The 15,363-nt window shown below is 49.5% G+C and overlaps 1 protein-coding gene across 2 annotated transcripts in view; it reads left to right on the top strand.

The window, feature by feature from the left end:
- nek1 (NIMA-related kinase 1) overlaps positions 1-15,363 on the top strand; it is a 28,602-nt gene that overhangs the window by 268 nt on the left and 12,971 nt on the right. For both annotated transcript variants that reach the window (XM_079739931.1, XM_079739932.1), the window contains exons 2-21: positions 1,037-1,186; positions 1,479-1,575; positions 2,055-2,152; positions 2,586-2,669; positions 2,906-2,973; positions 3,095-3,181; positions 3,939-3,993; positions 4,459-4,659; positions 5,541-5,613; positions 6,054-6,181; positions 6,704-6,760; positions 7,473-7,532; positions 7,614-7,661; positions 7,752-7,832; positions 7,931-8,100; positions 8,532-8,636; positions 10,030-10,132; positions 11,872-11,955; positions 12,029-12,106; positions 14,716-14,802. In XM_079739931.1, coding sequence (XP_079596057.1) covers positions 1,070-1,186; positions 1,479-1,575; positions 2,055-2,152; positions 2,586-2,669; positions 2,906-2,973; positions 3,095-3,181; positions 3,939-3,993; positions 4,459-4,659; positions 5,541-5,613; positions 6,054-6,181; positions 6,704-6,760; positions 7,473-7,532; positions 7,614-7,661; positions 7,752-7,832; positions 7,931-8,100; positions 8,532-8,636; positions 10,030-10,132; positions 11,872-11,955; positions 12,029-12,106; positions 14,716-14,802 — 1,881 coding nt within the window. In that variant the 5' untranslated portion in view covers positions 1,037-1,069. The remainder of the gene's footprint in view (positions 1-1,036; positions 1,187-1,478; positions 1,576-2,054; positions 2,153-2,585; positions 2,670-2,905; positions 2,974-3,094; positions 3,182-3,938; positions 3,994-4,458; positions 4,660-5,540; positions 5,614-6,053; positions 6,182-6,703; positions 6,761-7,472; positions 7,533-7,613; positions 7,662-7,751; positions 7,833-7,930; positions 8,101-8,531; positions 8,637-10,029; positions 10,133-11,871; positions 11,956-12,028; positions 12,107-14,715; positions 14,803-15,363) is intronic.

Here is a 15,363-nt window from a genome sequence, read left to right as displayed (position 1 = left end):
GTGTGTGTGTGTGTGTGTGTGTGTGTTGGACTGTAGTGTGTGTGTCTTGGATTGTAGCGTTTTGGACACCGTGTGACTAACTGTAGTGTGTGTGTGTATGTGTGTGTGTGTGTGTGTGTATGCGTTGGACTATAGTGTGTGTGTTGGACTGTAGTGTGTGTGTCTGTGTGTGTGTGTTGGACTATAGTGTGTTGGACACAGTGTGACTAACTGAAGTGTGTGTGTGTGTGTGTTTGTTGGGCTATAGTGTGTGTATGTGTGTGTGTTGGACTATAGTATGTGTGTTTGTTGGACTATAGTATGTGTGTTTGTTGGACTATAGTATGTGAATGTGTGTGCTTTGGACTGTAGAGTGTGTGTGTGTGTGTGTGTTGGACTATAGTGTGTGAATGTGTGTGTGTTGGACTATAGTGTGTGAATGTGTGTGTGTTGGACTATAGCGTGTGAATGTGTGTGTGTTGGACTGTAGTGTGTGTGTGTTGGACTATAGTGTGTGAATGTGTGTGTGTTGGACTATAGCGTGTGTGTGTGTGTGTTGGACTGTAGTGTTCAGGTGTTTTAGTATTAAAAGTTGAGATCTTTTGGTGAAGAACCCCAGTGGTGGCGTTCCTCCCCTACTCCTTCCGCTCTGTGAGGTCCAGGTTAATTAACCACGTCTCTTAATGAGAGTGTTGTGATGTAGTGAGGGCTGGTTCGATCCCCGGCTCCTCCTAGCTGAGTGTGGAGGTGTCCCTGAGCGAGACGCCCCCCCTGACTGCTCCTGAGCAGCCGGCTGTCGCCCTGGGGGGCTGACTCCGCCGTCGGGGTGTTAACGTGTGAATGAATGGTTGCAGGTTGCTTTGGATAAAAGTGTCAGCAAAATGCCCTGAATGTAAACATAAATGAAGGCAGACGCTGCTGTCCTGCTGTCCTGCTGTCCTGCTGTCCTGCTGTCCAGGGGGCTTGAGGGGGGAGGAGATGTTGAAGTGTTCCCGTGTGTTTGAGTGCCTTATATTCCAGTTGTGTTTCAAGTGTTCCTTGCCTGATCCTTTCTAAGCTCCTGCGATGAGGAGACGGTCGTCACGGTGACATGGAGAAGTACGAGAAGCTGAAGAAGATCGGGGAGGGGTCGTTTGGGAAAGCCATCCTGGTCAAGTCCAAAGAAGATGGACACCAGTACGTCATCAAGGAGATCGGCATCTCCAGGGTGGGTGGTCTCCCTCTCTGCAACGGCAAACTAACCAGCGGCCGCTCAGAGCGCTTTACAATAGTGCCTCACATTCACCCCTTCATTCACACATTCACACACTCAGGATCAGTCAGGGGGGGCCGTCTCGCTCAGGGACACCTCGACCCTCAGCTAGGAGGAGCCGGGGATCGAACCTGCAACCTTCAGGTTACCAGTCAGCCCGCTCTGCCTCCTGAGACACATGCCCCCCTGTGACCTGTGCCCCCCTGTCCTCCCCCTCCTCCTCCTCCTCCTCCTCTTCCCCCCCCAGATGTCCAGCAGGGAGCGGCAGGAGTCGAGGAAGGAGGTGGCGGTTCTGGCCAACATGAGCCATCCTAACATCGTGCAATACAAGGAGTCCTTCGAAGGTACGCTGCTCCTCATCTAGAGGAGATGAGGCCTACCTTAGTGTTCTAGGGGAGGTCTTATGAGGCCTACAGTATTTATCTAGAGAAGGCCTACAGTATTTATCTAGAGAAGGCCTACAGTATTTATCTAGAGAAGGCCTACAGTATTTATCTAGAGAACACCTACAGTATTTATCTAGAGGGTGTATCATGAAGCCTACTGAATTCATCTAGATGGAGCCTACTGTATTTCTTTAGGACTGAACATTAACAGAGTAGAAGCTCAGAGCAGAGCCCAGCCTGACCCCACCCCTCTAATTCACTTTAGCCTGTTCATCTTCATGCTACGTCCGATTAGCTTCCTTGATTCTATTTAGCGGTGTCTGCTCGTGGGATGCACTGGCTATCAGATAACTCTGGTGTGTGTGTGTGTGTGTGTGTGTGTGTGTGTGTGTGTGTGTGTGTGTGTGTGTGTGTGTGTGTGTGTGTGTGTGTGTTAGAGGCGGGGTGTCTCTATATTGTGATGGACTACTGCGAGGGCGGAGACCTCTTCCGTAAGATCAACTCCCAGAGAGGAGGTCCCTTCCCTGAAGAACAGGTACATGATGATGAGGATGAAGATGATTGAGGACACAGAGGAGGACTCTGAAACAAACACGGCACATGAACATTAGGGGTGGGACAAAATATCGGTACAGCGATATATCGTCACCCTTCTCCGTGCGATACGAGAATCGATACTGGCACCAAATATCGATATAATAAATATATATTTTATAACAATTTCTTCATTAATGCTTTTTTCCTGAAGAGTTTGACAGGAAATATCGCCCCAAATATCAATATTTTAATTCAGAAAATGAGGCGCTCAAAACTGAAACTCGAAACATGTAATGAAATGGTTCCCCAACAGAGACCTCTGTTCTGGGGGTGTTCTGTGGTCCATACAGCAGCTGGAGGATCGTTCCATCTGTAAAGCTCCTTCATGACGTTCTTCTGGTTCTTCTGACGAGTGGCTCTGTCTTCTCCAGGTCCTGGATTGGTTTGTTCAGATCTGCCTGGCTCTGAAACACGTCCACGACAGGAAGATCCTCCACCGAGACATCAAGTCCCAGGTAGGGGCAATGTGCCGCTAAGCGCAGGTTTATACTGGGCCGGCCGATAAACTGGTTAACACGCTGCCCATCTGACCCTAACCTGGTTAACACGCTGCCCATCTGACCCTAACCTGGTTAACACGCTGCCCATCGGACCCTAACCTGGTTAACACGCTGCCCATCGGACCCTAACCTGGTTAACATGCTCCCCATCCAACCCTAACCTGTTAACACGCTCCCCATCTGACCTCCAGAACATCTTCCTGACCAAACACGGGGCCGTGCAGCTGGGAGACTTCGGGATCGCCAGAGTGCTCAACAGGTAGGGGACTATACCCCGTCCCTGTGTCAGAGCGCCATGACTGGGCTCAGACATGGAGCTCCATGGCTGGGCTCAGACACGGAGCTCTGTGTCTGAGCCCAGAGTGTGTTTGATGTTCCAGCACGGTGGAGCTGGCTCGGACCTGCATCGGGACGCCCTACTACCTCTCCCCGGAGATCTGTGAGAACAAGCCCTACAACAACAAAAGGTCTCTCCCCCGGTCTCCCCCAGTCTCTCCCCCGGTCTCCCCCAGTCTCTCCCCTCCTCTCCCCCAGTCTCTCCCCCTCCTCTCCCCCAGTCTCTCCCCCTCCTCTCCCCCAGTCTCTCCCCCGGTCTCCCCCAGTCTCTCCCCCGGTCTCACCCAGTCTCTCCCCCAGTCTCTCCCCCGGTCTCCCCCGGTCTCCCCCCCGGTCTCCCCCCCGGTCTCTTCCCCGGTCTCCCACAGTCTCTCCCCCAGTCTCTTCCCCAGGCTCTCCCCCGGTCTTAACTCCCAAATGGTCTTAACTGGTCTCTGCTGGTTTTAATTGGACTTACCTGATATTAACTGGTCCTTGCTGGACTTAACTGGACGTCATTAGCCTCATCTCGTTAAACTGGCCTCTACTAGTCTCTACTGGTCCAAACCGGCCACCATAATGTGTGTGGGCGTGGTGGTCTGTCAAACCATCGGGGAGGCCTCCCCCCTAACCCCCCCTGGTCATACTGAGGTTCCGTAGCGGGGGGGATTCCCGCTTTAGGAAGCTGTGAGGGTATCAGGTCTCCTCTCTATTGACTGAACTCATCGCTGCTCATGGCCAGCAGATAGCTCCGTATCGATTCTCTTTATCTGTTTGGTGTCTGCATGTAACCCGGTATCTCTCGGCCATGTTGCTCTCTGAGGCTGTCCAGCGGGGCGCTGCGTATGAGCAGGATGACTGAACCCTCATGTCCAGCTCACCATGCCGTCTGTCTGTCCGTCCCTGCAGTGATATCTGGGCCCTGGGCTGTGTGCTGTATGAGATGTGTACCCTAAAGCATGCTGTAAGTATCCTGCCTCCAATGCTCCTCTCAGCCCTCCAAGAGCCTCATGCTCTACTCCCCTGAGTCCCCATGGTTAATGCATGGCCTAGCCTAGAGTAGCCTCCTCATACTGTCCATCATGGGTACGCTAGGCTAGGCTAAGGTGAGCCCTCCTCATACTGTCCATCATGGGTACGCTAGGCTAGGCTAAGGTGAGCCCTCCTCATACTGTCCATCATGGGTACGCTAGGCTAGGCTAGGCTAGGCTAAGGTGAGCCCTCCTCATACTGTCCATCATGGGTATGCTAGGCTAGGCTAAGGTGAGCCCTCCCCATACTGTCCATCATGGGTACGCTAGGCTAGGCTAGGCTAGGCTAAGGTGAGCCCTCCCCATACTGTCCATCCCCTGGCCCTCTCACAGAGCAGCTCTAGATGATCCAGTGATCAGAGCGGAGCTGTGGTTCAGTCTTCTGCGTCTCTCCTCAGTTTGAGGCGGGGAACATGAAGAACCTGGTCCTGAAGATCATCCGCGGGTCCTACCCCCCGGTATCGCTGCACTACTCCCAGGACCTGCGCTCCCTGCTGGGCCTGCTCTTCCGACGCAACCCCCGGGAGCGGCCCTCCGTCGGCACCGTGCTGCAGAAGCCCTTCCTCTCCTGCAGGATCCACAAGTTCCTCAGTCCCCAGGTACGGACCCCCAGGTCTCAGTCCCCAGGGGCCTCAGTCCCCAGGTAGGGACCCCCAGGTCTCAGTCCCCAGGGGCCTCAGTCCCCAGGTAGGGACCCCCAGGTCCCAGTCCCCAGGGGCCTCAGTCCCCAGGTACTTACCCCCAGGGGCCCCAGTCCCCAGGTAGGGACCCCCAGGTCTCAGTCCCCAGGGGCCTCAGTCCCCAGGTAGGGACCCCCAGGTCTCAGTCCCCAGGGGCCTCAGTCCCCAGGTAGGGACCCCCTGGTCCCAGTCCCCAGGGGCCTCAGTCCCCAGGTAGGGACCCCCTGGTCCCAGTCCCCAGGGGCCTCAGTCCCCAGGTACTTACCCCCAGGGGCCCCAGTCCCCAGGGGCCTCAGTCCCCAGGTACTTACCCCCAGGGGCCCCAGTCCCCAGGGGCCTCAGTCCCCAGGTAGGGACCCCCAAGTCCCAGTCCCCAGGGGCCTCAGTCCCCAGGTACTTACCCCCAGGGGCCTCAGTCCCCAGGTAGGGACCCCCAGGTCCCAGTCCCCAGGGGCCTCAGTCCCCAGGTAGGGACCCCCAAGTCCCAGTCCCCAGGGGCCTCAGTCCCCAGGTACTTACCCCCAGGGGCCCCAGTCCCCAGGTAGGGACCCCCAGGTCTCAGTCCCCAGGGGCCTCAGTCCCCAGGTACTTACCCCCAGGGGCCCCAGTCCCCAGGTAGGGACCCCCAGGTCTCAGTCCCCAGGGGCCTCAGTCCCCAGGTAGGGACCCCCAGGTCTCAGTCCCCAGGGGCCTCAGTCCCCAGGTAGGGACCTCAGGTCCGGGTCCGGGTCTCAGGTCTCAGGTCGGGGTGTCAGGTCTGGATCTGGGTCCGCTCTGATCGTTGTTCTCTCGTCTTCCAGATCATCGCTCAGGAGTTCAGCCCCGCCTTCCTCCACAAGCAGCCTCCAGGGGGCGTGGCCCCGGGACTCCCAGGTAAGCCCCACTCCCAGGGCGGAGTCTTCGTGGGTAAAGGAGCTAGAGCTGTCCCGATACCGATACCAGTATCTAGTATTGAGTACGAAAGTCTCTGTGTCTATCTGGTGCATCATGTGACTCGCTAGAACATCACCAACACTACGCTGGGATCCTGCGTTCGTTAACGGTCAGGGGTGGAAAGTCTTCTCCGAGCTGGATTAAAGTCGGAAAAACATTGATGCTCACGATTAACTACAAGAATACTGATGGAATTATAATAATAGATTATAAATGTTAATGATCAAAGTCAGAAATAAAAAGGTTGGCAGTAAGTTCAGGAATCAGAATTGGTATCGGGAAGGAAAAAATAGTATCGGAACAGCTCTAAAAGCAGCACTGATCTGAGGTCTGCGTGTTGTGTTGTGTTGTGTCGTCTTGTGTTGTGTTGTGTTGTGTAGCAGCGAAGCGTCCAGCCCAGGCCTCCACCCTCCTCTCCCCGGCTCAGAAGATCACGAAACCCGCTGCCAAGTACGGCGTTCCTCTAGCGGCCAGGAGGGTTTCAGAGGGAGCCAGGAGACCGAGAGTGGTGAGTACTGAGACCAACCCCCAGACTAACCCCCACTAACCCCTAGACTGAAACTAACTCCCAGACTAACCCCCACTAACCCCTAGACTGAGACTAACCCCCAGACTAACCCCCACTAACCCCTAGACTGAGACTAACCCCCAGACTAACCCCGGACTGAGACTGACCCCCACTAACCCCCAGACTGAAACTAACCCCCAGACTAACCCCAGACAAACCCCCAGACTAACCCCCACTAACCCCTAGACTGAGACTAACCCCCAGACTAACCCCAGACTGAGACTGACCCCCAGACTGAGACCAACCCCCAGACTAACCCACAGACTGAAACTAACCCCCAGACTAACCCCCACTAAACCATCAGACTGACCCCCACTCAGCAACGCCCAGACTGAGACTAACTCCCACTAAACCATTGGACTGAGACTAAGTGTGTGTGTGTGTGTGTGTGTGTGTGTGTGTGTGTGTGTGTGTGTGTGTGTGTGTGTGTGTGTGTGTGTGTGTGTGTGTGTGTGTGTGCAGGCCGCCGCCCCCCAGAGGAGAGTGAGTCACGCGGAGGACGAGAGGAAGAAACACGAGGTACAGGATGGAGCCCCTCTAGCCCCCCGTAAGACCTCCTCCAGGAGGAGCTAGACTAGAGCAGGAGGTGCTAGACTGGAGACTAGAGCAGGAGGAGCTAGACTGGAGACTAGAGCAGGAGGTGCTAGACTGGAGACTAGAGCAGGAGGTGCTAGACTAGAGCAGGCGGTGCTAGACTAGAGCAGGAGGAGCTAGACTGGAGACTAGAGCAGGAGGTGCTAGACTAGAGCAGGAGGTGGTAGACTAGAGCAGGAGGTGCTAGACTAGAGCAGGAGGTGGTAGACTAGAGCAGGAGGAGCTAGACTGGAGACTAGAGCAGGAGGTGCTAGACTGGAGACTAGAGCAGGAGGTGCTAGACTAGAGCAGGAGGTGCTAGACTGGAGACTAGGCCCCAGGGTGGAGGCCCCAGCAGGGTGGGGGCCCCAGCAGGGTGCCGGCCCCAGCAGGGTGGGGGCCCCAGCAGGGTGGGGGCTCCAGCAAGGTGGAGGCCCCAGCAGGGTGGGGGCCCCAGCAGGGTGCCGGCCCCAGCAGGGTGGGGGCCCCAGCAGGGTGCCGGCCCCAGCAGGGTGGGGGCCCCAGCAGGGTGCCGGCCCCAGCAGGGTGGGGGCCCCAGCAGGGTGCCGGCCCCAGCAGGGTGGGGGCCCCAGCAGGGTGGGGGCCCCAGCAGGGTGCCGGCCCCAGCCCGTTGACAGGGCTCTCTGTGGTGTTGCAGGACGCGGTCCGGAAGAAACGCGCGGAGCTGCTGGAGAAGGAGAGGAAACACAAGGAGCAGGTGAGGCCACGCCCTTCGTCACTCCTTCACCTCCACCCTCCTCCACCCCCCCCTCTAACTCCTCCCCCGTGGTGCCTCCAGGTGCTGCTGCTGAAGGCGGGCCAGGTGAAGAGCTACGAGAGGGAGAAGGTGGGTGCTGCTGGGCAGCGTGAGGGGTCAGAGGGCACCTCAGAGGGGACCTGACCTCTGACCTCTCACTGCGTGACCTCTGACCTCCAGATGAACCGGATCAACCAGGCGCGGGAGCAGGGCTGGAAGCACGTCCTGGGAGCCAGCGGGGGGGGCAGCCCGGAGAGGAAGGTACGACCCCCGGACCCCTCCTCTACATCAATGAACGGCTGGGGGGTTGGTCGTTCCAGGTCCTGTCTTTGACCACAGACTCTGTTTGTAATCTTCAGGGTTTCGGCAAGAGGGCCGGGGGGGCGGGGCCTGGTGCTGGCCCCTCCCTTTGCATAGGCCCCGCCCCCTGTCCGGCACAGGCCCCGCCCTCTGCTATAGTCCCCGCAAACGGCAGGGCGGGCTACGATCACTACCACACAAACCTGTCCAGGGAGGGTAGCCCAGTGCGGTACGGACACACAACACACTGACGCACAACTACACACTAACGCACAACTACACACTAACGCTCAACTACCACACAAACCTGTCCAGGGAGGGCAGCCCAGCCCAGTTTGGTACGGAAACACAACACACTGACGCAGAACTACACACTGCAAACACTAACGCACAAATACACACTACAAACACTAACGCACAACTACACACTAACGCACATCTACACACTACAAACACTAACGCACAGCTACACACTAACCCACAACTACACACTGCAAACACTAACGCACAACTACGCACTAACACGCAACTACACGCTAACGCACAACTATGTGTGTGTGTGTGTGTATAATAGTGTATATATATATATGTGTGTGTGTGTGTGTGTGTATCTTTGTTTGTGTGTGTGTGTAACAGTGTGTGTGTCTGTGTGTGTATCAGGGGTGTTCCTGCTGCTGCCGGGCCGCAACCCCCCCAAAACCCTGACGCCGTCCGCAAGGAAATCCAGAGACTGCAGTCTGTCTCCAGACAGGCCCACATCCACAGGTCTATCACCTATCACCTATCCCCTATCACCTATCACCTATCACCTATCACCTATCACCTATCACCTATCACCTATCATCTATCACCTATCACCTATCACCTATCCCCTAACATCTATCACCTATCACCTATCATCTATCACCTATCACCTATCACCTATCCCCTAACATCTATCACCTATCACCTATCCCCTAACATCTATCACCTATCATCTATCACCTATCACCTATCATCTATCCCCTATGCAGTCTGTCTCCAGACAGGCCAACAGGTGTGTCACCTATCATCTATCCCCTATACATACAGGCCGACATCAACAGGTCTCTATTGTCTGTCTATCAATACATTTGGGTCTCTGATCATCAATAATCTATAATCTGTAACATGAACAGGTCGTAGCCTCCTCTAGTGACTGTCTATCCCAGATCTCTTCAGTGTGTGTGTGTGCAGCAACAAGTTTCACCCGTTGTCGAGGGAACGCTCTTTGTTGACCGTGTTGACTGCTGGTTGTCATGGCGTTACTAACACACACAGACGTCCTCAGAATGGAACTCATGTTCCACGGAGAGGTTATGTTTTCCCCTGGATCTACACATCAAACTACACAACAAACTAGCCACAAACTCAACCACAAACTACACAACTAACTACACATCACTAGAACCAAAGTACATTAGTCCTGTTGTCAATAATGATCAAGACCTTCGTTAAGGAGCAGGTAGGGGTTAGACAGTACAGAGATAGGTCATTAAGGAGCAGGTAGGGGTTAGACAGTACAGAGACAGGTCATTAAGGAGCAGGTAGGGGTTAGACAGTACAGAGACAGGTCATTAAGGAGCAGGTAGGGGTTAGACAGTACAGAGACAGGTCATTAAGGAGCAGGTAGGGGTTAGACAGTACAGAGACAGGTCATTAAGGAGCAGGTAGGGGTTAGACAGTACAGAGACAGGTCGTTAAGGAGCAGGTAGGGGTTAGACAGTACAGAGACAGGTCGTTAAGGAGCAGATAGGGGTTAGACAGTACACAGACAGGTCGTTAAGGAGCAGGTAGGGGTTAGACAGTACAGAGACAGGTCGTTAAGGAGCAGGTAGGGGTTAGACAGTACAGAGACAGGTCATTAAGGAGCAGGTAGGGGTTAGACAGTACAGAGACAGGTCATTAAGGAGCAGGTAGGGGTTAGACAGTACAGAGACAGGTCATTAAGGAGCAGGTAGGGGTTAGACAGTACAGAGACAGGTCGTTAAGGAGCAGGTAGGGGTTAGACAGTACAGAGACAGGTCATTAAGGAGCAGGTAGGGGTTAGACAGTACAGACAGGTCATTAAGGAGCAGGTAGGGGTTAGACAGTACAGAGACAGGTCGGGGTTAGACAGTACTGACCTGTGTCTCCCCAGGCACCGGGCCCAGGTGGGGGCGGGCCGGGGCTGCCAGGTGGAGCAGTTCCTGCAGCGGAAGAGAGAGGCCATGCTGAACAAGGTCCGGGCGGAGGGACAGCTGGTAGGTACCCCCACCTCTACACCACCTTCCTGACCTGTGACCCCACCTTCCTGCTGAATACCCCCTGGTTCTGAGGCCTGGGTGGAGGCCCTGTGTCTCTGGGTGGAGGGTGGTGTCTCTGCCTCCGGGTGGAGGGTGGAGGTCTGTGTCTCTGGGTGGAGGCTCCGGGTGGTGTTTCTGGTTCTAAGGTGTGGTTGACCGTAGGGGGCGCGGCAGAACGGGGCGGCGGTCTACGGGAGCCGGGGGGCGGGGCCTCACCGCTTCAGGAGGCCCCGGGCCAATCAGGAGGAGGAGGTATGAACCAGGTCCTCACCCCCCCCAGGCCCCTCCCCCGGTGCTGGGTGCATGTGTCAGCTGCTCGTTCCTCATGGTCGGTTTGCTCCACCGTCCTTATTGTTTATCTTCTGTTCTTCATATTATGATTATTATTAACATCTAACGGCTCCACCTGCACCACCTCCAAAACCTCCTCCTCCACCTCCACCATCGGCTTCGGTTTCAACTCATGATTTGGTTCGTTTTTTGGTCCTGAATGCTTTCTGTTGTTCCTGCCTGGGCTTTACACCACCATACACCACCCTACACCACCCTACACCATCCTACACCACCATGCACCACCCTACACCACCATGCACCACCCCTACACCACCGTGCACCACCCCTACACCACCATACACCACCCTACACCACCCTACACCACCCTACACCATCCTACACCACCCTACACCACCCTACACCACCATGCACCACCCCTACACCACCATGCACCACCCCTACACCACCCTACACCACCCTACACCACCCTACACCATCCTACACCACCCTACACCACCCTACACCACCGTGCACCACCCCTACACCACCATGCACCACCCCTACACCCCCCCTACACCCCCCTACACCACCCTACACCACCCTACACCCCCCCTACACCACCCTACACCACCCTACACCACCGTGCACCCCCCCTACACCACCCTACACCACCCCTACACCACCCTACACCCCCCCTACACCACCCTACACCACCCTACACCCCCCCTACACCACCCTACACCACCCTACACCCCCCCTACACCACCCTACACCCCCCCTACACCCCCCCTACACCACCCTACACCACCCTACACCATCCTACACCACCCTACACCACCCTACACCACCCTACACCACCGTGCACCACCCCTACACCACCATGCACCACCCCTACACCACCGTGCACCACCCCTACACCACCATGCACCACCCCTACACCCCCCCTACACCACCCTACACCACCCTACACCACCCTACACCCCCCCTACACCACCCTACACCACCCTACACCACCCTACACCCCCCCTACACCACCCTACACCACCCTACACCACCGTGCACCACCCTACACCACCATGCACCCCGCCTACACCACCCTACACCACCCTACACCCCCCCTACACCACCCTACACCACCCTACACCCCCCCTACACCACCCTACACCACCATGCAATATCCTACACCGTGTGCTGCTGTGTGTTAGTGGTCTGTGTGTGTTCTTACACCTGTCTGTCTGTCTGTCTGTCTGTCTGTCTGTCTGTCTGTCTGTCTGTCTGTCTGTCTGTCTGTCTGCCTGTCTGTCTGTCTGTCTGTCTGTCTGTCTGTCTGCCTGTCTGTCTGTCTGTCTGTCTGTCTGTCTGTCTGTCTGTCTGTCTGTCTGCCTGCCTGTCTGTCTGTCTGTCTGTCTGTCTGTCTGTCTCAGGAGTACCTAACCCGCCTCCGTCAGATCCGGCTGCAGAACTTCAACGAGCGGCAGCAGATGAAGGCTCGGATGAGAGGGGAGAAGGTAAGACGCGCCGCACGCCTCTACTGAGCATGACAGGAAGTGCACACAGGAAGTGACCCGCTCTCTGTTCCAGTACGACAGCGACGGCTCGGACAGCGTCGGGTCCAGTGAGGAGGCGGAGCTACGCAGGAAGAAGATAGAGGTGCTGAAGGTCAGCCAATCACACGCCCCCTCATGTACTGTACTATATAATATTATATTACTGTATTATATTATCATATTACTATATTATATTATATTATTATATAATATGATTTGTAGTGGATCCAGAGAGCGCATGGACACCAGGGTTGCTTTTCATCACAAGCAAGTCGTTTATTTAGACTATGGATGGTTCAACAAATCACAAATGGTGCGTCCTCCAAGGAGGTCGCAGGGAGCGTCTCTGGGGATGTCTTGCAGCGATCGTCCATGTGCTTCAGTCCTCCCTCTCTGCTCCCGATCCTCCTACAACGCAAAGCAGGCACATAAGTACACACTCCCTTATTGGCCTGATTGCGAGCAGGTGTCCACAGTCAGGTCCAACCCCCCAGCCGATCCGGTGCGCTCCCAACCCGCCCATACTCCCCCTGGAGGCCAGACGCTGCACGTACCCCACATTATTATATTAATATATAGTATTATCATATTATTATATGATATTACTATATAGTATTATCATATTATTATATGATATTACTATATAGTATTATCATATTACTATATTATATTATATTACTATATAGTATTATCATATTATTATATTATATTACTATATAGTATTATCATATTATTATATGATATTACTATATAGTATTATCATATTACTATATTATATTACTATATAGTATTATAATATTATTATATGATATTACTATATAGTATTATCATATTATTATATGATATTACTATATAGTATTATCATATTACTATATTATATTATATTACTATATAGTATTATCATATTATTATATTATATTACTATATAGTATTATCATATTATTATATGATATTACTATATAATATTATCATATTACTATATTATATTATATTACTATATAGTATTATCATATTATTATATCATATTACTATACAGTATTATAATATTACTATCTTATATTATATTACTATATAGTATTATCATATTACTATATGATATTACTATATAGTATTATCATATTATTATATTATATTACTATATAGTAATATCATATTACTATATAGTATTACTATATAGTATTATCATATTACTATCTTATATTATATTACTATATAGTATTATAATATTATTATATTATATTACTATATAGTATTATCATATTACTGTATGATATTACTATATAGTATTATCATATTACTATATTATATTACTATATAGTATAATCATATTACTATATTATATTACTATATAGTATTATCATATTACTATATTATATTACTATATAGTATTATCATATTACTATATTATATTATATTACTATATAGTATTATAATATTACTATATTATATTATATTACTATATAGTATTATCATATTACTATATTATATTATATTACTATATAGTATTATCATATTACTATATCATATTACTATATTATATTACTATATAGTATTATCATATTACTATATTATATTACTATATAGTATTATAATATTATTATATGATATTACTATATAGTATTATCATATTATTATATGATATTACTATATAGTATTATCATATTACTATATTATATTATATTACTATATAGTATTATCATATTATTATATTATATTACTATATAGTATTATCATATTATTATATGATATTACTATATAGTATTATCATATTACTATATTATATTATATTACTATATAGTATTATCATATTATTATATCATATTACTATACAGTATTATAATATTACTATCTTATATTATATTACTATATAGTATTATCATATTACTATATGATATTACTATATAGTATTATCATATTATTATATTATATTACTATATAGTAATATCATATTACTATATAGTATTACTATATAGTATTATCATATTACTATCTTATATTATATTACTATATAGTATTATAATATTATTATATTATATTACTATATAGTATTATCATATTACTGTATGATATTACTATATAGTATTATCATATTACTATATTATATTACTATATAGTATTATCATATCACTATATTATATTACTATATAGTATTATCATATTACTATATTATATTACTATATAGTATTATCATATTACTATATTATATTATATTACTATATAGTATTATAATATTATTATATTATATTACTATATAGTATTATCATATTACTATATTATATTATATTACTATATAGTATTATCATATTACTATATCATATTACTATATTATATTACTATATAGTATTATTATATTATATTACTATATAGTATTATCATATTATTATATTATATTATATTACTATATAGTATTATCATATTACTATATTATATTACTATATAGTATTATCATATTACTATCTTATATTACTATATAGTATTATCATATTACTATCTTATATTACTATATAGTATTATATTATTATATTATAATACTATATAGTATTATCATATAACTATATTATATTATATTACTATATAGTATTATCATATTACTATATTATGTTATTATGTTACTATATAATATTATTATAATACTATATCATAATATTATATTTTTATATCTTATATGATTGTGTGTGTGTGTGTGTGTGTGTGTGTGTGTGTGTGTGTGTGTATTTGTAGGCCAAGGCCAGTGTGCGGGCGGCCGTGCTGCAGGAGCATCTGGAGAGGAGGAGGAAGGAGGCGTCTCAGAAGGCCTGGGAGGAGCACGTAAGAACACCGCCTCCTCCACCTATCACTGCCCCTAAACCTCCACCTCTGGCTCCACCTATTACTGCCCCTAAACCTCCACCTCTGGCTCCACCTATTACTGCCCCTAAACTAGGGCTGGGCGATATATCGAATATATGCGATGTATCGCGAGATGTTCTCCAGGCGATGTATAAAATGCCCCTGTCGCGAACATCGAATACAAATTGGCACGTAATGTTTCTTTTTGCCGCCGCCGGCATACTCGTTGTGTTCCCTTCTCTCGCTCTTTCCTGTGGCTCTCTGCCTCACAGACTCATATGCATTAAACACACTCACTCCCCCCGCGAGATTCTAGGATTCTATGCGCGTGTGTGACGGTCGCGTGTGTGACGTCACACACGCGACCGGTGAGTGAGAACAGCGACCGGTCACTCATCTCCTACCGTTGAGTGAGAACAGCGGGAGAGAGAGAAAAGATGATGGAAACGGAGGATTTGGTTTCAAAAAAGAATAGTACAGGATCCGTCGTCTGGCAGTGGTTTGGCTACCGAAAGGAAGATATGGAACAAAAAACGGCTT

Source organism: Pollachius pollachius (genome assembly GCF_949987615.1).
Source record: "Pollachius pollachius genome assembly, chromosome: 7".
Taxonomy (NCBI): Eukaryota; Metazoa; Chordata; class Actinopteri; order Gadiformes; family Gadidae; genus Pollachius; species Pollachius pollachius.
The sequence above is the reverse complement of the archived record's forward strand: the minus strand, read 5'-3'. Positions and strand labels throughout refer to the sequence as shown.